Genomic DNA, 26,977 nt, shown 5'->3' with positions numbered 1-26,977 from the left:
ACTCTGCCTCTCCGTCTCTGCATACATCACTAACTAGACAATGGCGGCAGCCTGAGTAGTCTTTGAATGTCCCTGGTTTACCATTTTTGGCTTTATTTCCTGGTTATCAGCTTTCATGCTGATTTGGGTTTATCCGTGAACTCCTGGACTTGACCCTAGCTTGGGCCTGATTAACAGAACACTTATCACACAAGCTTGAGCTGGCCATATACTTAAGCCCACATGCACACGACCATAATGAGCATGTCACCAGGCCATAACATCTGTGTGTCTCCACGTTCCCATTCATGGAGGTTAGTGAGCATGGACCGCAAATAAACCTTTGTGTGTACTGGGCCATAGAAATGAATGGGTCAGTGTGCTAGCCATGAAAAACACAAATGGCACGCAGACAACGCACACTAGTACGTGGCCGATCAGCTAAAGTATATTAGGAGAAAAGGGTCAGGCATGTTGCAGGTTATGCCCAAGCCTTTCGTTTGCTTTTAGGGGCACCTAGCCGTAACTACCCCTCCTCTCCCCAATCATAACATACGCATACAATCTGAACATGCATGTGTATGTGGGGAAGGGGATATTGGAGCGTGATGACGGCCAATATATATGGCCACTCTTACTGCTACAAATGGCCCTACAGGGCCCAAAATGTCCAGCGATAACCAAGGATGATCTTATATATTGGAATATAAACTGCAGACAATTCCGAGTAACAGATTATTCTACTTTTGGCACAATGGATGCCTTTCACATAAAACAAGAAGAACCATCTGCAGATTATTCGCAATGACATGGACTTGAGTAGTCTTTACTCACTTTAACCAAATTCTAATGTCTAGGTGTATTAGACCGTCAGCCTGTATTAGATGGGTCTTCCCGGTTAGTATCCGGCTGTCTCGTCTGTAGTCTACTTGGTACATAGGTTTAGCTTACTCTGTAGCAGCCACATTCCCTCAGCACTGAAAGCAGCACAGATGTGGCCTGTCATCTCCGAGAGGACACAGAAAGCGCTACGTGTTTTGAATGAGACGTGTTATGCGAGGAAGCTGCGATGCATGATAATGTGCACGCTGAAGCTTCACCTCACAATTCAGCGACAATGACCCCAAAGGATCAGAAGCTTAAAATAATGCAGACAAATCAGGTTAGCTGAGGTAAAGAGATTGTGATGGAAATGAAAAAGATGGGCAAAAAGTATTAACCCCATAGACAATACTGGAATCTGGAGTATGGCAATGTGCTGTATGTGTGCGGATACAGCGGAGGCATGGCAAAGTGTCGTCTGGGGCCCGGTTATTCTGACTATATATAGGCCTGACGCATTTGCCATTTTCAGATGCAATTTTTGCAGCCAAAACCAGGTTTGGGTCATATACAGGGAGTGAAAAGATAGAGGCAGATTATACTCCTATAGTTTTTAAGGGAGTCTGTTACTAGAACTCAGTCCTCAGATATATAGGTTAAGGTTACCCTAACCCAATTTTTTTTTCCTCTTGTGGATCGCTGCCTCAGTTGCAGACGTATCATGTTCTTTGTCAATCGTTTGAGCAACGTGATGTAGCTATTGCTCCATAGAGGTAAGCGGCAACACTCTCATTGCGCCATATTGATTTGCATATTGACAAAACAGCAATATGTCAGAAAGAGAGGCAGTGATTCCCATGAGGAAAACAGTGTATGATTCAGGTGACCTTAACCTATCTATCTGCAGGGCTGGGCTGATATGTTGGGGTCTGCTGACCCTAACCCATCTATCTACAGGGCTGGAGTTATATGCTGGGTCTGCTGAACCTAACCTATCTATCTGCAGGCTTGTGGTGATATGCTGGTTCTGCTGACCCTAACCTATCTATCTGCAGGTTTGGGGTTATATGCTGGGTCTGCTGAACCTAACCTATCTATCTGCAGGCTTGTGGTGATATGCTGGTTCTGCTGACCCTAACCTATCTATCTGCAGGTTTGGGGTTATATGTTGGGTTCTGGTGACCCTAACCTATCTATCTGCAGGTTTGGGGTGATATGTTGGGTTCTGGTGATCTTAACCTATCTGCAGACCTGCGTTGATATGCTGGGGTCTGCTAATCCTAACCTATCTATTTGCAGGGCTGGATTGATATGCTGAGTTTTGATGACAGACTCCCTATAAAGCTTGCTGGTTTGCTGAGGTTAACATTTTCCTCCTCTCCTTTGCACGGGTCCCAAAAATCTTCCATCCATTATCAATTACTAAAACATTATCTCCCCCACCCCAAAACCTGTAAGACGGAAGGTGTTCATACAATGTCCTGTTCTTGGTCATCCTGATAAGGTTCTTCTGGTTCTTCTCTCGATTTCACTTTGGCATCAGCAGCCTGTAAGAACTGAATGAGAAAAAGAACGGATTCAGAATCGAGCGGATTAGCGAGACGCTGTAAAAGATGAAGGTCTTCAGAGGGTGCGGTTAAAACTACAGCTTGTGTTTTTATGCATGGGGGTATGAGAGGAAAAATCTTTTTGACAGATCTCTATAAGAGTGTCCACTATTACAATTCCACGTCACGATCTAAGTAATACAAGTCTCCTTGAAGATAAGGCATTACCAAAATTTTCCACCAAATGAAGCCCGGTAGATGGAAGTCACATAAACGCTCCTCTTATTTAGTTACTACTGAGAGACAGGAAATTGGGAGATATGAGACATTAATAAATCCATGTGACACGGCAGGTGCGGCTTATATTTGATCTCCGCACCATCTACGCACAGCGCCACGTCAATGCTAGAACAAACATACAGCTAATCCCTTTAGCACCACGTTCACTTTCTTATCGGCTTTCTCTAGGAGCCGGTGATTTAAATGGCAGTATCAGAGCGGAGCGATGTGACTCAGATGCCTATTACATGTCCGCCCGCTGACAGATGGGACTTGAATATTCACCGTGTTGTATACGGTAATGGCTATGACTATATTCATGGTAAGCCTATAGGAGACAGCAATCTAAAGACATCAGAAACTAACAAATCAGCCGACAATCTGAAGTTTCCGGCATCTTCTTCTATTGTCGGAGGTTTTCTCCCCCAGATAAACAGCGCTGCTCTTGCCTATAGGTTGTGTCGGGTACTGCAAGTCTGACTTATGTACTAGAAAAGGTAGTGGACAGGCCGATTTTTTCATGTTCGCATTTGTGCTGCTGAGTCCATCCATTGTAAGACCAGAACAACGGACACACTGGCCGCTAAAACAGTGGACCCCAATGGTACCAAGTAGACCTCATTGACTATAAACAAACAATGGACACCCAGTGGATCTCATTAAACGGAGACTGCCACACCTCATATAGGCAATATGAACAGGGGTGGTCTTCAGAAGACAATTCCTTAAAGACCCCCAGTGACACAATGTCTGTGTTTTGAGCAAACCTTGCTAAATCAATAGGCAAGGGAATTACGATGTTCCCCTCCCTTCAAGGGAATCCATCACCAGCACTCTGCCCCACAGATAGGTTAGGGTCTACTGAACCAGATGGCCTTTCCCCTTGTGAATTGCTACCTCCATTGCCAGGATGCTGCCATTTTTGTAAATGAGCTCTTTGGACCAATGACAAAATGCTGGTTGCTCCAAAGAGCTCATTTGCATATTTTGGCAATGGCTGCACCGAATTACAAGGGAAAAAAAACATATGATTCATGTGACCCTAACCTATCTATCTGCAGGACTGGGCTGATATGCTGGTTCTGGAGACCGAATCAGAGTATGCAAGTCTTTCTGTGTTGTGTTTTATGTACTGATGGGTGGAAATAATCTAAAATCTATTCTTGTATAACAGAGCTGTGTTGGTTTCTTATGGATAGACTGTGTTAGCTTGATTCCTCTGCACAGGTGCTTCAGCCATTATGGGGAGGGGTTGGGGGGGGGGGGTGATAGAGAAAGAATGCACCTCCTAGGAGAAGCAATTACCTTTTCTATTAATAAATATGCTTCCATATATACAGATTTGCTTGTAGTCACATACAGTAGCTTGCAGCTCCAGCCGGGAGTATAATCGCTGGCAAGCAAAATATATCTGCATTTCAGGGACGGGCACCATGACGTTACTAAAAACTACAGACTTTTCCCTTGGAAACGTGTTCTTTCCAAAGTCATACAGCATAATAGTAGTTTACAAGAGAAAAACTGCAATGTTGCAAAAGTTTTTAAAAAGTGTGGCGAGAAAGTTAGGTTTGTAAATGTCCAAACACAAGGCCTCAGGGCCACATCCAGCCTGCAGCCTTGTGCTTTGTGGCCTGCGGCCCAGGGCTGCTTAAAGCCACGTCACTCAGTTTAAGTCTTCGTCCAGAAGGTTCTCACTATTCTATAGCTGTGGACTTTCTGGACAAAGACAGAACAGCTATAGAGGTCACATTGGTTGCATTTGTGACTGGGCCCCTAAATCAGGGGGCCTCATAGGCCCCCTCGCCTCACTCCTGTCTCCAGGTGTAGGGAACTTCATACTTCTCTCTTCTTCCTGCAAAGACCTGATGCGGCGCCTGGCTGTGCATCTCTTTTAATGTCTTTCCAGCCATACTGTCTCCTCCTCTATGGTACCCCTTGTCAAACCATAGTGCAGGAAACAGGGTAGCCGGAGGACAAGAGAAGAGGTGCACAGCCGGAAGCCACATCAGTGCTTTACAGAAAGAGGCAAGTATCACAACATCTACGCAGGGGGTATTATTACCTGTAGGAGGTTTTTGTTTTCATTATTTTTGCAAAAAACGGATTAGTCTTTGCGGACAGTAAAAGCCACTACGGTCATGTAGGATGGATACAAATGCTTCCAATAAACTGAAGAGTGACCCTCAATGCCTGGATGACCTGGCCTAGGACTCCACTGTCAGGCTCTTACCGCCACTTTCTGTTCCGCCTTTGGATAAACTACATTTTTCCCGGCTTCTCCTTTCTCATCAAATTCTGGTCTGTCAATTTCGGCTTCTTCAAATTCGTCTTCACCTTGATTGTTGGGATCCTTGGCTGGATCGGCTGCATCCTCTGGAACCTGGTGAGATATATGGTTACATCTACGGAATGGGTGATGGCCACTTACGATGATGGGCAGTATGGACGCATAGCTATACTATATGCCATAGATGTATGACAGATTTATGTCCCATGTGTCTCAAGAACGGAGTCCACCAGCCCCTTGTCATAGCTACACTATAGGCCGTAGATGTACGACATAAGTAGGTCCCACCTATCTCAAGAACGGGAGTCCACTAACCCCTTCTCATAGCTGCTGTGGGTAGAGAGGTGACTTTCCCCATATATTTATGTGAGAGGTCCAAAAATATCCAAACCAATAGCGATTCTGAGAACTCCCACAGAATTGCATGGAGAAGCCCATAAATGCCTGGTTACCTACAATATAGTGGTCTAGGGAACCCTATACATGAGATATTGGGTGGGCAAGGGGAGACTTGTACAGTATTGAGTAAAAGTTATAGGCAGATAGAAAAAATACTGTAATGTAAGAGTGCTTTCAGAAATCTAAATCCCATCAGTATTTGGTGTGACCTTTGCCCTTTGCCTTCCATCACTCTTCTTCTCAGTACACTTGCAGACCATTCCGGATGGAGGGGTTCCTGCCATCTTGGAGAACTAAGCCCAGATCTTCGGTGGATGTAGGCTTGCTCCAATCCGTCTGTCTCTTCATGTCATCCCAGACAGACTGGAGGATGTTGCGATCATTGCTCTGCGGGGGCCGTATCATCACTTCCAGGACTCCTCCTCCAAAGGGCACCAAATATTGATGGGATTTACATTTCTCTTCCTTTTGGTAATTGACAAAAATAAACTTTTAACCCTTCTGTTTTTGAAAAAATTTTTTCTGCAACTGCCTGCTATAAATTGCATCATTGACACATTCTGATAAAATTTCTATATTTGCCTAGAAGATGGCCTCAAAGGAGAACTTTAATGACAAGCGAGACATACAAGACACGACATGAAGAGAAAGGGGGTGGGGTATTTCATGTACACAGAAGAGCGACTTTCCAGCAGACTCCATAGTAAAGGGAAGATGTGAGAGTGTATTAGTCTGAATCTCTGGGACAATCTAAGATAGTGATCTACAGGGATTAAAGCGCCCTGCGGCGTGCTACAAGTCACATATCGGCTGCATGTCAATGAGCTGGGAATGATCAGCGCAGAATTGCTGGAGCCGAGAAGCAGAGCCCTGAATGGTAATGGCTTTTCCTTACCAGCGTATCCTGCCCTACGTGCCGCTTCTGAGACTGCAGGGTCTCCTCTCTGTCAATCAGCCCCGCATCTGTGGGAAGGTGATTCAATTATTCATCTCCATATTTTTTTTTTTATATTGTTGTACCTTGAACATGCACAGTGTGAGACAGAGAAACGTAACACTAGAAGATAATACAACACAAGATTTACAGAAATCATCAATTTTAAAGCATTTCCCTATTTACATAAAGGAAAAAAAAAAATGGTCATCTACTGCGGGTAAGCTATTTCTTGGAAAGATTGGTAATGAGTAGAGATGAGCGAACACTAAAATGTTCGAGGTTCGAAATTCGAATCGAACAGCCGCTCACTGTTCGTGTGTTCGAACGGGTTTCGAACCCCATTATAGTCTATGGGGAACATATACTCGTTAAGGGGGAAACCCAAATCCGTGTCTGGAGGGTCACCAAGTCCACTATGACACCCCAGGAAATGATGCCAACACCTCTGGAATGACACTGGGACAGCAGGGGAAGCATGTCTGGGGGCATCTAACACACCAAAGACCCTCTATTACCCCAACATCACAGCCTAACAACTACACACTTTACACACTCAATACCACCTCTCTGACAGTAGGAAAACACCTTGAAACATGTGTATTTGGCACTTGCAGTGAGGAGAGCTTGTCACCAGCAGTGAATTTGGCCCTTGTAGTAAGTTGAGGTTGGCACCAACATTTGTTTTGAAAATCAGGGTGGATTGAGCCTCTAACCAGCAGAGTTTGGGCAAATTCATGGTGGAGGGAGCCTCTAAAAACCCCAGTTTGGACCAATTCATGGTGGAGGGAGCCTCTAAAAACCCCAGTTTGGACCAATTCATGGTGGAGGGAGCCTCTAAAAAACCCAGTTTGGACCAATTCATGGTGGAGGGAGCCTCTAAACAGCCCAGTTTGGACCAATTCATGGTGGAGGGAGCCTCTAACCAGCAGAGTTGTGGGAAAGCAGGGTGGAGGGAGCCTCTAACCAGCCCAGTTTGGACCAATTCATGGTGGAGGGAGCCTCTAAACAGCCCAGTTTGGACCAATTCATGGTGGAGGGAGCCTCTAAAACCCCCAATTTGGAACAATTCATGGTGGAGGGAGCCTCTAACCAGCCCAGTTTGGACCAATTCATGGTGGAGGGAGCCTCTAAACAGCCCAGTTTGGACCAATTCATGGTGGAGGGAGCCTCTAAAAACCCCAGTTTGGACCAATTCATGGTGGAGGGAGCCTCTAAAAAACCCAGTTTGGACCAATTCATGGTGGAGGGAGCCTCTAAAAAACCCAGTTTGGACCAATTCATGGTGGAGGGAGCCTCTAAACAGCCCAGTTTGGACCAATTCATGGTGGAGGGAGCCTCTAACCAGCAGAGTTGTGGGAAAGCAGGGTGGAGGGAGCCTCTAAACAGCCCAGTTTGGACCAATTCATGGTGGAGGGAGCCTCTAAAAACCCCAATTTGGACCAATTCATGGTGGAGGGAGCCTCTAACCAGCCCAGTTTGGATCAATTCATGGTGGAGGGAGCCTCTAAACAGCCCAGTTTGGACCAATTCATGGTGGAGGGAGCCTCTAAACAGCCAAGTTTGGACCAATTCATGGTGGAGGGAGCCTCTAAAAACCCCAATTTGGACCAATTCATGGTGGAGGGAGCCTCTAAAAACCCCAATTTGGACCAATTCATGGTGGAGGGAGCCTCTAACCAGCCCAGTTTGGACCAATTCATGGTGGAGGGAGCCTCTAAACAGCCCAGTTTGGACCAATTCATGGTGGAGGGAGCCTCTAAAAACCCCAATTTGGACCAATTCATGGTGGAGGGAGCCTCTAACCAGCCCAGTTTGGACCAATTCATGGTGGAGGGAGCCTCTAACCAGCCCAGTTTGGACCAATTCATGGTGGAGGGAGCCTCTAAAAACCCCAGTTTGGACCAATTCATGCTGGAGGGAGCCTCTAAACAGCCCAGTTTGGGCAAATTCATGGTGGAGGGAGCCTCTAAACAGCCCAGTTTGGACCAATTCATGGTGGAGGGAGCCTCTAAAAACCCCAATTTGGACCAATTCATGGTGGAGGGAGCCTCTAAACAGCCCAGTTTGGGCAAATTCATGGTGGAGGGAGCCTCTAAAAACCCCAGTTTGGACCAATTCATGGTGGAGGGAGCCTCTAAAAACCCCAGTTTGGACCAATTCATGGTGGAGGGAGCCTCTAAAAAACCCAGTTTGGACCAATTCATGGTGGAGGGAGCCTCTAAACAGCCCAGTTTGGGCAAATTCATGGTGGAGGGAGCCTCTAAAAACCCCAGTTTGGACCAATTCATGGTGGAGGGAGCCTCTAAAAACCCCAGTTTGGACCAATTCATGGTGGAGGGAGCCTCTAAAAAACCCAGTTTGGACCAATTCATGGTGGAGGGAGCCTCTAAACAGCCCAGTTTGGACCAATTCATGGTGGAGGGAGCCTCTAACCAGCAGAGTTGTGGGAAAGCAGGGTGGAGGGAGCCTCTAAACAGCCCAGTTTGGACCAATTCATGGTGGAGGGAGCCTCTAAAAACCCCAATTTGGACCAATTCATGGTGGAGGGAGCCTCTAACCAGCCCAGTTTGGACCAATTCATGGTGGAGGGAGCCTCTAAACAGCCCAGTTTGGACCAATTCATGGTGGAGGGAGCCTCTAAAAACCCCAATTTGGACCAATTCATGGTGGAGGGAGCCTCTAACCAGCCCAGTTTGGACCAATTCATGGTGGAGGGAGCCTCTAACCAGCCCAGTTTGGACCAATTCATGGTGGAGGGAGCCTCTAAAAACCCCAGTTTGGACCAATTCATGCTGGAGGGAGCCTCTAAACAGCCCAGTTTGGGCAAATTCATGGTGGAGGGAGCCTCTAAAAACCCCAGTTTGGACCAATTCATGGTGGAGGGAGCCTCTAAAAACCCCAATTTGGACCAATTCATGGTGGAGGGAGCCTCTAAACAGCCCAGTTTGGGCAAATTCATGGTGGAGGGAGCCTCTAAAAACCCCAGTTTGGACCAATTCATGGTGGAGGGAGCCTCTAAAAACCCCAGTTTGGACCAATTCATGGTGGAGGGAGCCTCTAAAAAACCCAGTTTGGACCAATTCATGGTGGAGGGAGCCTCTAAACAGCCCAGTTTGGGCAAATTCATGGTGGAGGGAGCCTCTAAAAACCCCAGTTTGGACCAATTCATGGTGGAGGGAGCCTCTAAAAACCCCAGTTTGGACCAATTCATGCTGGAGGGAGCCTCTAAACAGCCCAGTTTGGGCAAATTCATGGTGGAGGGAGCCTCTAAAAACCCCAGTTTGGACCAATTCATGGTGGAGGGAGCCTCTAAAAACCCCAATTTGGACCAATTCATGGTGGAGGGAGCCTCTAAACAGCCCAGTTTGGGCAAATTCATGGTGGAGGGAGCCTCTAAAACCCCAGTTTGGACCAATTCATGGTGGAGGGAGCCTCTAAAAACCCCAGTTTGGACCAATTCATGGTGGAGGGAGCCTCTAAAAACCCCAGTTTGGACCAATTCATGGTGGAGGGAGCCTCTAAAAACCCCAGTTTGGACCAATTCATGCTGGAGGGAGCCTCTAAACAGCCCAGTTTGGGCAAATTCATGGTGGAGGGAGCCTCTAAAAACCCCAGTTTGGACCAATTCATGGTGGAGGGAGCCTCTAAAAACCCCAATTTGGACCAATTCATGGTGGAGGGAGCCTCTAAACAGCCCAGTTTGGGCCAATTCATGGTGGAGGGAGCCTCTAAAAACCCCAGTTTGGACCAATTCATGGTGGAGGGAGCCTCTAAAAACCCCAGTTTGGACCAATTCATGGTGGAGGGAGCCTCTAAAAAACCCAGTTTGGACCAATTCATGGTGGAGGGAGCCTCTAACCAGCCCAGTTTGGACCAATTCATGGTGGAGGGAGCCTCTAAAAACCCCAGTTTGGACCAATTCATGGTGGAGGGAGCCTCTAAAAACCCCAGTTTGGACCAATTCATGCTGGAGGGAGCCTCTAAACAGCCCAGTTTGGACCAATTCATGGTGGAGGGAGCCTCTAACCAGCCCAGTTTGGACCAATTCATGGTGGAGGGAGCCTCTAAAAACCCCAGTTTGGACCAATTCATGGTGGAGGGAGCCTCTAACCAGCCCAGTTTGGACCAATTCATGGTGGAGGGAGCCTCTAACCAGCCGTTTGGACCAATTCATGGTGGAGGGAGCCTCTAAAAACCCCAGTTTGGACCAATTCATGGTGGAGGGAGCCTCTAAAAACCCCAATTTGGACCAATTCATGGTGGAGGGAGCCTCTAAACAGCCCAGTTTGGGCAAATTCATGGTGGAGGGAGCCTCTAAAAACCCCAGTTTGGACCAATTCATGGTGGAGGGAGCCTCTAAAAACCCCAGTTTGGACCAATTCATGGTGGAGGGAGCCTCTAAAAAACCCAGTTTGGACCAATTCATGGTGGAGGGAGCCTCTAAACAGCCCAGTTTGGGCAAATTCATGGTGGAGGGAGCCTCTAAAAACCCCAGTTTGGACCAATTCATGGTGGAGGGAGCCTCTAAAAACCCCAGTTTGGACCAATTCATGGTGGAGGGAGCCTCTAAAAACCCCAGTTTGGACCAATTCATGGTGGAGGGAGCCTCTAAAAACCCCAGTTTGGACCAATTCATGGTGGAGGGAGCCTCTAAACAGCCCAGTTTGGACCAATTCATGGTGGAGGGAGCCTCTAAAAACCCCAATTTGGACCAATTCATGGTGGAGGGAGCCTCTAACCAGCCCAGTTTGGACCAATTCATGGTGGAGGGAGCCTCTAACCAGCCCAGTTTGGACCAATTCATGGTGGAGGGAGCCTCTAAAAACCCCAGTTTGGACCAATTCATGGTGGAGGGAGCCTCTAAACAGCCCAGTTTGGACCAATTCATGGTGGAGGGAGCCTCTAAAAACCCCAATTTGGACCAATTTATGGTGGAGGGAGCCTCTAACCAGCCCAGTTTGGACCAATTCATGGTGGAGGGAGCCTCTAACCAGCCCAGTTTGGGCAAATTCATGGTGGAGGGAGCCTCTAAAAACCCCAATTTGGACCAATTCATGGTGGAGGGAGCCTCTAAACAGCCCAGTTTTGGCAAATTCATGGTGGAGGGAGCCTCTAAAAACCCCAGTTTGGACCAATTCATGGTGGAGGGAGCCTCTAACCAGCCCAGTTTGGGCAAATTCATGGTGGAGGGAGCCTCTAACCAGCAGAGTTGTGGGAAAGCAGGGTGGAGGGAGCCTCTAACCAGCAGAGTTGGTGGAAATCAGGGTGGAGGGAGCCTCTAACCAGCAGAGTTGGGGGAAATCATGTTGGAGGGAGCCTAGTATTAGCAGAATTGTGCAACGCTTATGGTGGATGAGTATGAGGATGCGGAGGAATTGGAGAGGTTGAGTACAGACATGGAGTTTCATGTTGGGGTGCTTTACACAGGTGGGCACAAAAATGAAGGCTCTATCCAGTGGTGGTTCATTTTTATCAAAGTGAGCCGGTCGGCACTCTCAGCTGACAGACGGGTGCGCTTGTCAGTGATGATGCCACCGGCTGCACTGAATACCCTCTCAGATAGGACGCTGGCGGCAGGACAGGACAGCACCTCCAAGGCATATAGGGCAAGTTCAAGCCACAGGTCCAACTTCGACACCCAATACGTGTAGGGCGCAGAGGGGTCGGAGAGGACAGGGCTGTGGTCGGAAAGGTATTCCCGCAACATGCGCCTATACTTCTCACGCCTGGTGACACTAGGACCCTCTGTGGCGGCACTTTGGCGAGGGGGTGCCATCAAGGTGTCCCAGACCTTAGACAGTGTGCCCCTCGTTTGTGTGGACCGGTGAGAACTTGGTCGCCTACTGGAGGAACTGTCCTCCCTGCCGCCAACGTCACATGCTGGAAACATCTCCATCATATTCTGCACCAATTGCCTGTGGCAAGCATTGATGCGATTGGCCCTCCCCTCTACCGGAATAAAAGACGAGATGTTGTTTTTATACCGGGGGTCAAGGATAGCAAAGATCCAGTACTGGTTGTCCTCCATGATTTTGACAATAAGCTTGTCGGTTGTAAAGCACCCCAACATGAACTCAGCCATGTCTGCCACAGTGTTAGTTGGCATGACTCCTCTGGCCCCACCGGAAAGTTCAATCTCCATTTCCTCCTCATCCTCCATGTCTACCCATCCGCGCTGCAACAATGGGACGATTCGAAGTTGCCCGGAAGCCTCCTGTATCACCATCACATCATCGGACAACTCTTCTTCCTCCTCCTCCTCCTCCTCCATTAAACGCGATGAAGCGGACAGATGTGTGGACCTACTCTCCAGCTGTGACGGATCGGATGCTATCCCTGACTCCTCTGTGTGATCTGAGTTATCCCTGATGTCAATCAGGGATTCTCTCAGAACACACAAGAGCGGGATTGTAAGGCTCACCATCGCATCCTCAGAGCTCACCCTCCTTGTGGACTCCTCAAACACCCGTAGGATGTCACAAAGGTCTCTCATCCATGGCCACTCATGGATGAGAAACTGAGGCAGCTGACTTTGTGGCACCCTAGGGTTTTGTAGCTGGTATTCCATCAAAGGTCTCTGCTGCTCAACCACTCTATTCAACATCTGAAACGTTGAGTTCCAGCGTGTGGGGACGTCGCACAAAAGCCGGTGTTGTGGCACATGCAGGCGTTGCTGGAGAGATTTTAAGCTAGCAGCGGCTACTGTCGACTTGCGAAAGTGGGCGCACATGCGCCGCACTTTCACCAGTAGCTCTGGAACATTGGGGTAGCTCTTTAGGAAACGTTGCACCACTAGGTTGAAGACGTGGGCCAGGCATGGAACATGTTGGAGTCCGGCAAGCTCCAGAGCTGCTACCAGGTTCCGGCCGTTATCACAAACGACCATGCCTGGGCCCAGGTGCAGCGGCTCAAACCATATTGCCGTCTCATCGAGGAGGGCATCCCTCACCTCGGAGGCAGTGTGCTGTCTGTCCCCCAAGCTGATCAGCTTCAGCACAGCCTGTTGACGTCTACCAACGCCAGTGCTGCAACGTTTCCAACTCGTAGCTGGGGTCAATCTAACAGCGGAGGAGGAGGCGGTGGCGGAGGAGGAGGCGGTGGCGGAGGAGGAGGCGGTAGAGGAGGAGGAGGAGGGGGGTGTTCTTCTCGTGTCCCTGCCAGGAATGTTAGGCGGGGAGACGAGGTACACCGGGCCAGTTTGGGAAGCAGTCCCAGCCTCAACTACATTCACCCAGTGTGCCGTCAGTGAAATGTAGCGTCCCTGTCCGCATGCACTTGTCCACGCGTCGGTGGTCAAGTGGACCTTTGTGCAAAGCGCGGAACTAAGGGCCCGCCTGATGTTGAGTGACACGTGCTGGTGCAAGGCGGGGACGGCACACCGGGAGAAGTAGTGACGGCTAGGGACGGCATAGCGAGGTGCCGCAGTTGCCATCAGGTCCAGGAAGGCGGGAGTTTCAACAAGCCGGAACGCCAACATCTCCTGGGCCAGCAGTTTAGCGATGTTGGCGTTCAAGGCTTGCGCGTGTGGGTGGTTAGCAGTGTATTTCTGCCGCCGCTCCAATGTCTGAGAGATGGTGGGTTGTTGTAAAGAAGCGCCTGATGGTGCCTTTGATGGTGCAGGAGAAGGAGATAAGACAGGAACAGGGGAGGATGAGGGAGAAGTCAACAAAGTGGCGGAGGCAGATGAAGTGGTGTCCTGGCTCGTCCTCTGGAGTGCATCGCCAGCACAGTCAGCAGTGGCAGTGGCAGAGGCAGAGGCAGTGGCAGAGGCAGTGGCAGTGGCGTGAACGGCAGGCAGCCTTTGTCCTGCCGTTGCTGCCTGCCACTGATTCCAGTGCTTGGATTCCAAATGACGGCGCATTGAAGTGGTGGACAGGTTGCTCTTCTCAGAGCCCCTAATCAATTTCGAGAGGCAAATTGTGCAGACAACACTATATCTGTCCTCGGCGCATTCCTTGAAAAAACTCCACACCTTCGAGAAACGTGCCCTCGAGGTGGGAGTTTTTCGGGGCTGGGTACGAACTGGAACATCTTGGGAGATTCCGGGTGTGGCCTGGCTTCGCCTAAGCTGCTGACCTCTGCCTCTGCCTCTAGCTACCCTTTTTGGTGCTGCACTTGCCTCAACATCCACACTACTTTCCCCGCTTGACATCCCCCCTGTCCAGGTCGGGTCAGTGTCCTCATCATCCACCACTTCCTCTTCCAACTCCTGTCTCATCTCCTCCTCCCGCACAATGCGCCGGTCAACTGGATGCCCTGACGGCAACTGCGTCACATCATCGTCGATGAGGGTGGGTTGCTGGTCATCCAGCACCAAATCGAACGGAGATGGAGGAGACTCTAGTGTTTGAGCATCTGGACACAGATGCTCCTCTGTTAGGTTCGTGGAATCGTGACGTGGAGAGGCAGGTTGAGGGACAATGAAAGGAGCGGAGAACAGCTCTGGGGAGCAGGAACAGTTGGGGTTATTGTTCTGTGAAGCTTGGGAATTTTGGGAGGAAGGAGGACAAGACTGTTGGGTAATAGGAGGAGAGGAGGCAGAGTCTGACTGGCTGCTGGACAATGTGCTGTAAGCGTTCTCTGACAGCCATTGCAAGACCTGTTCCTGGTTCTCGGGCCTACTAAGGTTTGTACCCTGCAGTTTAGTTAATGTGGCAAGCAACCCTGGCACTGTGGAGTGGCGCAATGCTTGCTGCCCCACAGGAGTAGGCACGGGACGCCCTGTGGCTTCACTGCTACCTTGCTCCCCAGAACCATTCCCCCGACCTCGCCCACGGCCTCGTCCACGTCCCTTTCCGGGAGCCTTGCGCATTTTGAATTCCCAGTTAGAAATTGGCACTATATACCAGTAGCAAAAATTGTGGGTGCACGTAACCCCAATATATTCTTTGAATTCCCAGTCAGACAATGGCACTATATACCAGTAGCAAGAAATGAGGGTATTTATAACCCCAATATATTCTTTGAATTACCAGTCAGAAACTGGCACTATATGGCAGTAGCAAGAAATGAGGGTATTTATAACCCCAATATATTCTTTGAGTTCCCAGTCAGACAATGGCACTGTATACCAGTAGTAAAAATTGTGGGTGCACGTAACCCCAATATATTCTTTGAATTCCCAGTCAGAAACTGGCACTATATGGCAGTAGCAAGAAATGAGGGTATTTATAACCCCAATATATTCTTTGAATTCCCAGTCAGAAACTGGCACTGTATACCAGTAGTAAAAATTGTGGGTGCACGTAACCCCAATATATTCTTTGAATTCCCAGTCAGACAATGGCACTATATACCAGTAGCAAGAAATGAGGGTATTTATAACCCCAATATATTCTTTGAATTCCCAGTCAGAAACTGGCACTGTATACCAGTAGTAAAAATTGTGGGTGCACGTAACCCCAATATATTCTTTGAATTCCCAGTCAGAAACTGGCACTATAAGGCAGTAGCAAGAAATGAGGGTATTTATAACGCCAATATATTCTTTGAATTCCCAGTCAGAAACTGGCACTGTATACCAGTAGTAAAAATTGTGGGTGCACGTAACCCCAATATATTCTTTGAATTACTAGTCAGAAACTGGCACTATATGGCAGTAGCAAGAAATGAGGGTATTTGTAACCCCAATATATTCTTTGAATTCCCAGTCAGAAACTGGCACTGTATACCAGTAGTAAAAATTGTGGGTGCACGTAACCCCAATATATTCTTTGAATTCCCAGTCAGACAATGGCACTATATACCAGTAGCAAGAAATGAGGGTATTTATAACCCCAATATATTCTTTGAATTCCCAGTCAGACAATGGCACTGTATACCAGTAGTAAAAATTGTGGGTGCACGTAACCCCAATATATTCTTTGAATTCCCAGTCAGACAATGGCACTATATGGCAGTAGCAAAAATAGTGGGTGTATATAGCCCCAATTCTATTGCTAGGGGACTTGCAGGGTATTTCTGGGGTGAAGGTGGGGGGGCACACCGTTGGAACGGGTATCGGGGGTATATATCGGGTATACGGGAATACACTGACAGTGTATTCCATTCAGGATCCTGGGAAAGCTGGGTTGCGGCGATTGAGCCCATCAGTGCCACGTTACACTGACAAGCTTCTCCCTGGAATTTAGCTCTTACAAGAGCTGTTGTGGTTGTCTTCTCCTTCCTATCCTAGCCTGTCCCTGCCTACCCAGAATCTAAGCCCTAGCTAGCTGGACGGAAACCTCCGTCCTCGGTGAATTGCAAGCTCAGAATGACGCGAACCTGGGCATCGCTGTTCTTTTAAATTAGAGGTCACATGTTTTCGGCAGCCAATGGGTTTTGCCTACTTTTCTCAACGTCACCGGTGTCGTAGTTCCTGTCCCACCTACCCTGCGCTGTTATTGGAGCAAAAAAGGCGCCAGGGAAGGTGGGAGGGGAATCGAGTAATGGCGCACTTTACCACGCGGTGTTCGATTCGATTCGAACATGCCGAACAGCCTAATATCCGATCGAACATGAGTTCGATAGAACACTGTTCGCTCATCTCTAGTAATGAGCACTGTAGTGGTGGCCATACCGGTTATCAACCTTTCACCATCGCCTTTGCATCCTATTATAATAGGCACCGCTGCACTGATTCCGGCACAGTTGGAATTTTTTCTCTAGCCCTCACCGTTCCTGAGCAATCAGTGCTATTAGCCTAACTGTGCTGGAACTCTCTATTGTCAAGTGGGTGGGTCCTGTATTCAGACTAGGACCACCCACCTGACGGTATAGAGTATAATTGTGCTGAAACTAACACCATTGTTTGCTCGGGAATGGTCGGGGCTAGAGAAAAAATTCCAACTATGTTGGAATCAGTGGAGTGGCTCCTATTGAATGATGCAAGGCACTGGAGTAGGGAGGTGGTGAAAGGTCCCCTTTACACCCTGCCAGGGAATGTCCCAAAATTGCCATATTACAGCAGAAAAATCCCATCCAGATTTTGGGGCCACACGGTGGCTCAGTGGTTAGCATTGCAGCCTGGCAGCACTGGAGTCCTGGTGTTCAAATCCCGCCAAGGGCAAAAAACCATCTGCAAGGAGTTTGTATGTTCTCCCTGTGTTTGTGTGGATTTCCATCCCATATTCCAAAAAGACATACTGATAGGGAAAAATATACATTGTGAGCTCTATGTGGGGCTCACAATCTACATAAAAAAAAAATCCCATACAGATTCCTAGTCTACATCCTACTCTATGTCCGGGAGCTTTAATACGGACCATATAATATGGTCAGTCACAAATCCAGCCATGAAGGGGTTTACAAGGTAAAAATAAAGAACTATCTCAAGAGCAGGTCATCAATATCAGCTTATCGACTTCTTAAGCAGTCTGAGTGACGATGAGGAAGAGATCAGCTTCTCTATACTAACTAGTGGAACCTGTCCTCAGCCGCCCACACAGAAGTCTATGGAGAAGGGGAAAGAAGGAGGCTGCGTCCGGCAGACTTGTTCAGTGGTAAAGTCTTATCTTGAAGATTAGCAGTGTTGGAAAGTTCTCTGGCAACCACAAGTAGCAGTACTTTCCAGCAGCCTCCTCCTCCCGCCCCTCTGCATAGACTTCTATGTAAAAAAGTGACCCAGTCTATAAGTGGAGATGAAAACCTATTACTGTAATAAGATATATTACAAACTTTCTTATTTTCACCTGTTTTATTCATTTATGATTTTTCCCCCCATTTATAATTGGAGGTACACTTTAAGACAGAGGTAACATGAATAGGTTATCACAAGTTAATGGAATAAGGGAGAAACAATCGTTTTGTCAAGTTTGCTGAAACAAACTGGTGTAGAGAGTTAGAATTCACGTCTATGGGCTGATATTCAGAAGGACAGGTTAGGAAAGAGCCTTGTGAAGAGCGCCACTACCCCAGCACCCCGCTGAACCTGGCCTAGATTCAACGCAGGGCTGAAAAATGTAAAATGGTAGAAGAGTGAGTGAAGTTTTAATTAGAGATCTGAGCAGAGATATACTACCCTGGTGAGAGATTTCTCATTAAAAGATGTAAGGAGGACCCCCACTGGCTGGACCCCCGCCCGCCGTCTGCTCCATGTCATTATGGCACATTAACATTCTGAAAGTTTGACAACAGGTACGAGTGATCAGACAAAACACTAAGCAACTATAATGGGGACCCAAGTATATGGACGAGGCTCAGGGACGACGGAAGTATATTGTATAGTCTGACATATCCAAAGGATCGGGGATAACTTGTAGGTCAGTGGCGGTCAGACAATCTAAACCCCCACTGATCAGGAGACTTCCATTCCCGTCCCGAATGCAGTGGTGGAGCACATGCACTGCTCCATTCATTTTAATGGTTGCACCAAAGATAGCCCTGGAGTGTGCATCAGCTATCCGGCACCCTCATTGCATAGGTATTCTATAGGAGGTCAGGATCCTGTAAAATGGCACCATATTGTGTCACAATGTAAGTGTATCCACTATATGGATTACAGAGACACAGGGGGGCACTGCATTGAGATGAACCAAATTTATTAAATGGGGATAGAAAACCCCAAATGCATTTCATACTGATGAGCAATCTACAGGATAGGCCACCAAAATGTGATCTGTTGGTTATGACCTCTGGACCCTATACAGATTAGCTGTAAGCAGTTGCTCTGCATGCGGAGTGGAGGCAGCAGTGCTCTTATTCCCATAATAGGTGCAACGCAGCAGTGCCGTCTACTCTATAGCGATGGCACTGGGGAACTGCAACTATTACTTCAATAGGAGGTCCAGGTGTACAACCCCGATGGATGGTGTACCCTGCGGATAGGCGATCAGTATGAAATCTGCATTTGGGTTGGGCATCCCCTTTAAGAAGCATTAACCTCTTCATAAACTTGGTGCATCTTTCACTGGTCTGTGAGCTGGAGTAGATCTGCACTATAATTTCCCCAAGTTTATGGCACATAATACAAATATATATGTATATGGAGGTTACAACGTGTGCAAAACATCATGAGGGAGTATGCGGAGACGTAAAATTCCCGTAAACTGAACCATTCTTAATCTTAAATACTTGGTTATTAATAAATATGGACTCCTGGTCCCCTAGCGCATTCCCTGCATATGCCTGGTGTTTCTACTATAGGTTACGGATCACTTACCCATCTCCAGCTCATCATCTGCGGCCATTTTATGGTAGACCTTTTGGGGTTGCCCATGTTCCCTATTTCCAGTAGGAACATTGACACGATGGGCATCAGATTTTACGATAGCATTGCTGTCGCCATGTTTGTTCTCCACTTCGGTCATTCGGGCATTCACTTTGTTGACGATGTCTTGCCAACTGTATAATTTACAAAGAAAAAAAATACATATATATCACATCAAAACCTCATCTTTGAAGTGCATAAAATATGGACATGGGGTGAAGTCATTCAATTCTTTAAGTGTTAAAAAGCAACGTTTTTACTGATTTTGAGATGTTTAGTACAGAATGTTCTTCTCCGTTCACACTGAAAGTAATACAAAAAATTATTTTTGGAATTTGGAGTTTCTGCACTTTGCAGACAGTCATGTGACCCAACAACACAGCCCTGACTATAAAGTGACTAAGAATAATAAAATACATGCAAAACAGAACTGATGACTAAATAATACATCCAATCTATTGGCAGCCAATGGCCGCTGTCGGTGGATGTAGCTTTAGATGTGAATGTGGCTGAAGCAAGAGAGTAACCAATCATATACTGTGGAGACAAGGTGGGTGGCGTTATGACTAGAGATGAGCGAACACTGTTCGGATCAGCCGATCTGAACAGCACGCTCCCATAGAAATGAATGGAAGCACCTGTGACGCTGACTTTGCCGGCGTCCGGCGTCACAGCTGCTTCCATTCATTTCTATGGGAGCGTGCTGTTCGGATCGGCTGATCCGAACAGTGTTCACTCATCTCTAGTTATGACTACAGCTGGGCCCACAACAGTGCGCCATTTATGTAACGTCCTTCATGTAGTTCTAGGTCTTCAGGGAAAGTGCCCTTGAAGGTATATTCATGTAATGGGCGCCTGCATTGCTAAGGGATCATGGGCCTGTCAGGGTTCTGTGGGTAGGCTGGCAGTGTATTCAGGGCTCCTCCAGTCATCAAAAGCGACAGACATGCAGCTGGCAACTTTATGCAGGTCCTTCTTCGGTCACCATTATAGAAGTCCTATGTTGGCACTGTATTTAAGAATCTTTTTGCCATTATTATGTTTGTCACTTGATTTTGCCCCGATTCATGCAAAATACCCAAGCCTGACTGGTTCCTGCCAGTTTTGCCTTTAAATCATCTGTCGTAACCATTCTATTTTAGTGTGTACCCGCCTCAGATTCTGGTCCAAAAAACATCTAGCCGCAACTGGATGCCGATGCAGTGCACCAACATCCAGCCACAGAATCCGCCTGAAGAAAGGGTAGGTCGCTTCTTTTTTCCGCAAGCGGGCACAAACCACTTGCGGAAAAAGGAAATGACCAGCTCCCCTTCATTTCAATAGGAGTCAGTTTTTTGAGCCGGATTCTGACGCAGATTCCACCTCAAAATCTGGGTCAAAAAACCCTGTGTGAACCTGGTCTAAGGTCACCAGAACCCAGCATATCACCCCAGCCTGGCAGATAGATAGGTTAAGGTCACCAGAACCAGCATCTCACCCCAGCCTGGCAGATCGATAGGTTAGTGTCACCAGAACCAGCATATCACCCCAGCCTGGCAGATAGATAGGTTAAGGTCACCAGCACCCAGCATATCACCCCAGCCCTGCAGATAGATAGGTTAAGGTCACCAGAACACAGCATATCACCCCAGTCCTGGCAGATAGATAGGTTAAGGTCACCAGAACACAGCATATCACGCCAGTCCTGGCAGATAGATAGGTTAAGGTCACTAGAACCAGCATATCACCCCAGTCCTGGCAGATAGATAGGTTAAGGTCACTAGAACCAGCATATCACCCCAGCCCTGCAGATAGATAGGTTAAGGTCACCAGAACACAGCATATCACCCCAGCCTGGCAGATAGATAGGTTAGTTTCACAAGAATCAAACAGTAGTTTCCCTTTGTTACTTGGTGCCTCTGTTTTTAAGATATTGTGGTTTTGTTAATATGCAAATAAGCTATTGGGAGCAATGAAGGGTGTGGTCATTATTCTAAGAGGGTAAGTGGCTCCAAAGAGCTAATTTGCATAGTGAATAAAACGCCATTCGATTTGGGTGACCCTAACCTATCTATCTGAGCTGTTGGGTTGATATGCTGGGATCTAGTGACCGAATCCTTTTAAGTTGCTCTCCATGAATATTATTATTATATTGTATTTATAGCATACATAGATGATAAGGACGGTTTGTTTTGCCAAGATTGTGTACGGAGGCAACTGTATACTCCATAAACTGCAAATGCAGGAAGAGAGAAGGATCGGTATATAGATTTGAACATGATCATGAATGGGGCAAACAGGGACAGGCAGTGCAAGCGTTCAGCCGACAGTCATTGAATGTGTATTACTGGTATTATCAGTCACTTGCCAGAATTTACAGAACGTTCCATAAAAGGCATTTATAACTGTGTTTTTAGGAAATTGCAGACCACATAAGGCACGTTCTATTCATTCTTCTATGTAGTTGTAGAATACAAAAAGAGGAAGACAACAAAAGCCTGATAAATTGTCCAGCACAGCTCAGCGCCAAGCCCGATGCCAGCGACAGGCAATTTTACAGCACAAAGGCATAAAACAGTTTAATGCCATCAGTGAATGGGCAGAGTAAAGCAAGGACGGCAGTTATCAGTGGCTATGGCGTGCGCCTTCTCTCCTCGCTCTTATTTACTGGGCAGGAAAGGACAATCACTGGCCAAGAAGAGATTACGTAAAGCGGTTATTAACCTCTGCACAGCGCAGGTGTCGGCCGGACAAGCCCTCACCCAAAGTCAGATGTTCACAAGGCTGTTACTAGAGAAATGAGCCACAGCTTCAGAAGCATGGATGACAGCATAGGATTAACAGGCGGCACAACATGTCTCGTACCTTAGGCCCCTTCCATTACAAATAATAAGATCGCCTACAATAAAGTGAAAGGGTTTGTACAGGGAGAAAGAAAGCTTACCAGTGTATTCCCTGCTCGGGGGAAGATTTATAACTAATATATCCAAGTTCCCTGAAGCCCCGATTACATTTGCAGCCAGGGAGCTTAGAAGTCTCTTCCCTCTGCCTCCCCAACTTTCAATCACATGACTGACTTCCCACTTCTCTATGAACCTGCAGCAGGAGTAGAGCCGAGTCTGTGATGTCACCGAAATCCAAGGAAGGCAGTGCACAGACTATCAGTACCCCACTCCGTCTGTAAATATCACGGCTCCAGAGTACCTACTTATACAGAAGTAACAAATTCCGATGGATCTAATTATAGTTAATGGTGTCTGTTGGGCTACTTATGCTACCGCTGTTGTAGTGGCCCTCACATGGTCCTGAGCAAAGGTCAGGCCAACACTACTGTGAACCTAGTGTTAGTTGCACGCTTCTGTGAGCGCAATCCACTCTAAGTATCACCATATTGAAGTCCAAATTAATAGAGCGATTTTAGAAGCTAGCTTAGAGAGACCCACAAATACACTAAACTATAATGTATCCAGTGGGTTCTGCTTTAATGGAGGGAAAAAGGTAGTTTTAATACATTGTATAGAGAAAGAACAGGTCGGACTGGTATAATTAGCATAACACGATTGGTGGCAAAGTTGTAAAATAGTTCTGGCACATGGCTATTAGATATAAAACTGGGGAGAAGTCGTATCCCATTAAAGGCGGAGGGGGATGTGAGCTAAAAGAGGAGTGTACAATGGCTGCAGGCATGGCCCTGGAATCCAAACTGGAGGTTACACAAGCTGACGTCCTCCACATTCCCTTGTGCAAAAGTCTATTTGTGCTGTAAATGACGATGGCAATGATGGATGATGATGATGATGATGATGATGATGATGATGATGAATGTGGTGCAGGTAATGGCCTTTCCCCACTTACTTTCCCAAAGATGGGGAGGCTGGCGCAAAAAACCCACTACTTGTAACTATGTGATTTGCAAGTTCCCATGCCAGGGTAATTTGGGACACAGAGATCCTTATGGACTGGAGGTTTAGCGTGCCAAAAAAGTTGTGTTTCCTCTCCGTACATGGTCACTGACAACTTTACCTCCAGGGTATTTAGGACACTAAACCTCCGATCAATGAGGTCCTGAGGGTGGTTTCGTGTCCCAAATAGACTTGATAGGTTGCTTTTATACAGGACCTTCATGTCCTCTAACTTGTGCCATGTTACACACCACTGCAGTTTTTCTAGTATGTGCACCAGTGCCAGAGATATCGTTGACGTCCCATTACGGTACTATTCTAAAGACTAATACTGAAAATGGGGGCGCTCCTTAACACCCCGTGATGACTGAGCTGTGAGCCCGGCTCCATCGGTCAGTGATATCGATAGCGGGCACCTGGCATAGATCTATAATACTGGAGCTGAGTGGTGAAGATTTTGAGCCCTGGACAGTGCAGGGATATTGGTAGTGAAATTGACGGCACCAATATCCCTGCAAAACCGTATTGGATTCAGAACATGGTAAGCTTTACAGTGGTGTAACAACATGACACATCCTAGAGGACATGACCGGTATAGAAATGGCCACAAATCGACGGCCACAGAATAATAATAATAATAAATCCCCCCGTTGACTGTTTTGCACCACTCCAACCATTATAAGAGCCAAGATGGCGGCAGTACTTTGGTGTTTTCATGTCGAGACAATCATTTTCTCCTCTTGCCAACGTTACCATGACTAATATTCCATGAGCAGATTGGATGGGATAAGTCAAGTAGAATGATGTATTATATGGTTATTATTTACTTTTAGGCAGAACTTAGTAGCGGCGATATCTCTATATAATCAGCTTAATTGAGGAGGGGAAAAAAAAAATCTAATGCCCCGAGCACTTCAATTATAAGGACTTAACAATGGCTTTCATTGTCACCCCCGCTGTGTCAACAATAACAAAAAAAAAAAAACTTCATTAGGGTTTTTGGCACAAATTTTCAATCACACACAAGAACGAGTCGCTTTAGCAAGTCTGCAGGGTGAAAGACGTCGCCTCCGGATTTGTTCAATAAGTATAATTAAAAGATACAACCCTCCATGTCTGAAGCAGAAAGGAATAATACTCTTAGTCATTGGGAGCCAAGAAGCGCGCAGATAGCAAGCCCAGGCAGAAGACGCTGCCACAAAAAGGAGGGGAGGAAAGCTCAAAAATGGCTTCAAAAAGATTAGGAAAAAAAAAACTGAAAATGGGGCTATCCAGCCTCAAATTGATTGGTAGATCGTGAGTATGTTGTCCAGCACCCATATCCCGCACAGAACACAGGAACACATGCGCTGTACTTCCCTAGAACCACCACAATGCAGTAGATGGAGCTGTAGCGCCACTCCCATTATTCAGTAGGAGAGCCTACATCACGTGCAGAATCCAGGAGTCGAACCCCATAGATCACATACTGACTACATTATCCTAAGGACAGGTCAAGAGCCCAAAAAACTGATTTGGGTCCCGACAACCCCTTTACCAACACCCAAGCACAAGTCTCAGATCAATGAAAATGACCTTTCAACTTCTCCTGTTTTAGTACATATGGTACATATAGTCTCCATGAAAAACTATTCTGAAGCATCACTCCAGATGTGATGTCGAGTGTTACTCTGTGCTAAAAATGGAGCTTTGAAAATTGACAAGTTCTTAAAGGGATCCTATCATGAGAAAGGCTATTCTTCTCCTACCTTTAGATGTCTTCTCCGCGCCGCCATTTGGTAGATATTCCGTTTTCCGTCTTTATGCAAAGGAGTTCCCTCGCAGCATTGGGGGCATCCCCAGTGCTGCGAGAAAACTCTCCAGCGCCGCCTCCATATTCTTCAGGAACCGGCCTCTACGTGTCGTCTTCCGGCCTGGCTTTCAATCTTCTACACATGCGCAATCAGCTCTGCCAGCGGGTCTCGGGCAGAACCGACTGCACCTGCGCGCGGCCATTTTTTTGTGGCCGCTTACTACAAGAGCTCGCGTAAGTGGCCACAAAAAAATGGCTGCGCGCAGGTGCAATCTGCTCTGCCCACTGGCAGAGCCGATTGCGCATGCGTAGAAGATTGAAAGCCAGGCTGGCCAGTTCCTGAAGAAGATGGAGACGGTGCTGGAGAGTTCTCTCCCAGCAATGGGGACGACCCCAATGCTGTACGCAAACTCATTTGCATAAAGACAGAAAACTGAATATCTACCTAATGGCGGGGCGGAGAAGACATCTAAAGGTAGGAGAAGAATAGCCTTTCTTAAGGCTATTACTACATGTTAGTTAAAACTTAAAGGGATCTTATCATTAGAATCCCTTTTTATCTGTGTCCTTCTGCAAAGAAGGGGGGAGGCTCCTGCTGCAGCCAGTTATTGTAAAGCCAAACACAGGAGGAGGAGTATAAAAGTACTGAGCTCCCAGGGCACACAGAGCCCACAGAGAAGATTTATACATTTCCGAGTTCAAAAAGTAATAGGAGATCCTCAAGATTTTGGCTTTTGTTTATCGGAATACCGAAAATATAAGCCCTTTTATTGTTGATGCAAATTAGACTATATATTAGCCAAGTGGGCGATAACATTGCCTGACCATGTTCCTCCAAAAGCCATCTACTTGGCTAGTATACCCTTAGACACTGAAAGGGCTTATATCTGTGGAATAGCTGAACAGATTTTGATAAACAAAACACCAGAATGCTCAGGTTGACAGCACCGATCCGATCAGAGGATGCAAGTCTTTGGGCTTTTTGGACTTGGACCTTTTTAAAAGAAATTCCTTAGTATACTGTTCCTCTAAACCCATGTGAACAATGCACTTCGGGTGCCAGGTTTTGCTTATGACTTTCCACCCAAAACCAAATCACTTTTGGTTAGCTTTAGTAGTTGTTAATGGTGTTTTATACCCTAAACAGTATTATTAATGTACTATTATTATTATTATTATTATTATTATTATTATATATCACATTTATTTGATGCTGTACTATTATTATACATTATTACATGGATTTACTGCTTGCATACATATAAATAAATTTTCTGTGCATTTGCCTAGGAAAAAAAATTACTGAATTATTTCCATCATTAAGACTCTGCTGTAAAACCCGAAGTCAATTCAGTCTGTGACTGAACAGGAAAAAAAAGGGATTAATCAGCATGAAGATGTGAGTCACAGCAATAAGGAGAAAGGATTAGAGGCGGAATGAAAGACGCCGCACTCCGCCACACACCTGTGAATTGGCACTTGTTCATTGGCGACTATAGTCTTCACGGTAGGTGTCTTTTTATCCACAATGCCCGGGGAGTCACGACCAACTTCATTCTGCAGCTCTTGGTCGTGTGATATCAAACCTTGGTCTTCATCCTGAAAAATTATAATCCTTTAGTTCAGGGACAGATTGAAGGCATAAGGTTTCCAATAAAACATAGTATAATAATTTATGGGGTTTTCTAGGCTAAAAGTATCAATGATCTATCCTAAAGATAGGTCATCAATTTCAGGTCAGCTGGGGGTCGACGCTAAGATTAATTGTTCTCAGGAGCTGATACACAGAATGGAGCAGGAAGTGAATAGCGCCGTTCTCTGTGTAGTGGAGAACCTGAGTCACTGCATTCAAGCGAACAGGAGTTTAT

General features: G+C 46.8%; 1 protein-coding gene across 1 annotated transcript in view; it reads right to left on the bottom strand.

Annotated features, from left to right (window-relative positions):
- The window catches only part of LOC142208858 (uncharacterized), an 82,473-nt gene that overhangs the window by 5,645 nt on the left and 49,851 nt on the right, over positions 1–26,977 (bottom strand). Inside the window, exons 9-13 of the mRNA XM_075277634.1 lie at positions 26,575–26,708; positions 19,389–19,570; positions 6,209–6,276; positions 4,858–5,007; positions 2,277–2,357 (exon numbers count right to left, since the gene is read on the bottom strand). Coding sequence (XP_075133735.1) covers positions 2,277–2,357; positions 4,858–5,007; positions 6,209–6,276; positions 19,389–19,570; positions 26,575–26,708 — 615 coding nt within the window. The remainder of the gene's footprint in view (positions 1–2,276; positions 2,358–4,857; positions 5,008–6,208; positions 6,277–19,388; positions 19,571–26,574; positions 26,709–26,977) is intronic.

This window comes from Leptodactylus fuscus, chromosome 6, assembly GCF_031893055.1.
Source record: "Leptodactylus fuscus isolate aLepFus1 chromosome 6, aLepFus1.hap2, whole genome shotgun sequence".
Classification (NCBI taxonomy): domain Eukaryota; kingdom Metazoa; phylum Chordata; class Amphibia; order Anura; family Leptodactylidae; genus Leptodactylus; species Leptodactylus fuscus.
Note: the sequence above shows the minus strand (reverse complement) of the source record. Positions and strands in the feature narration are given on the sequence as shown.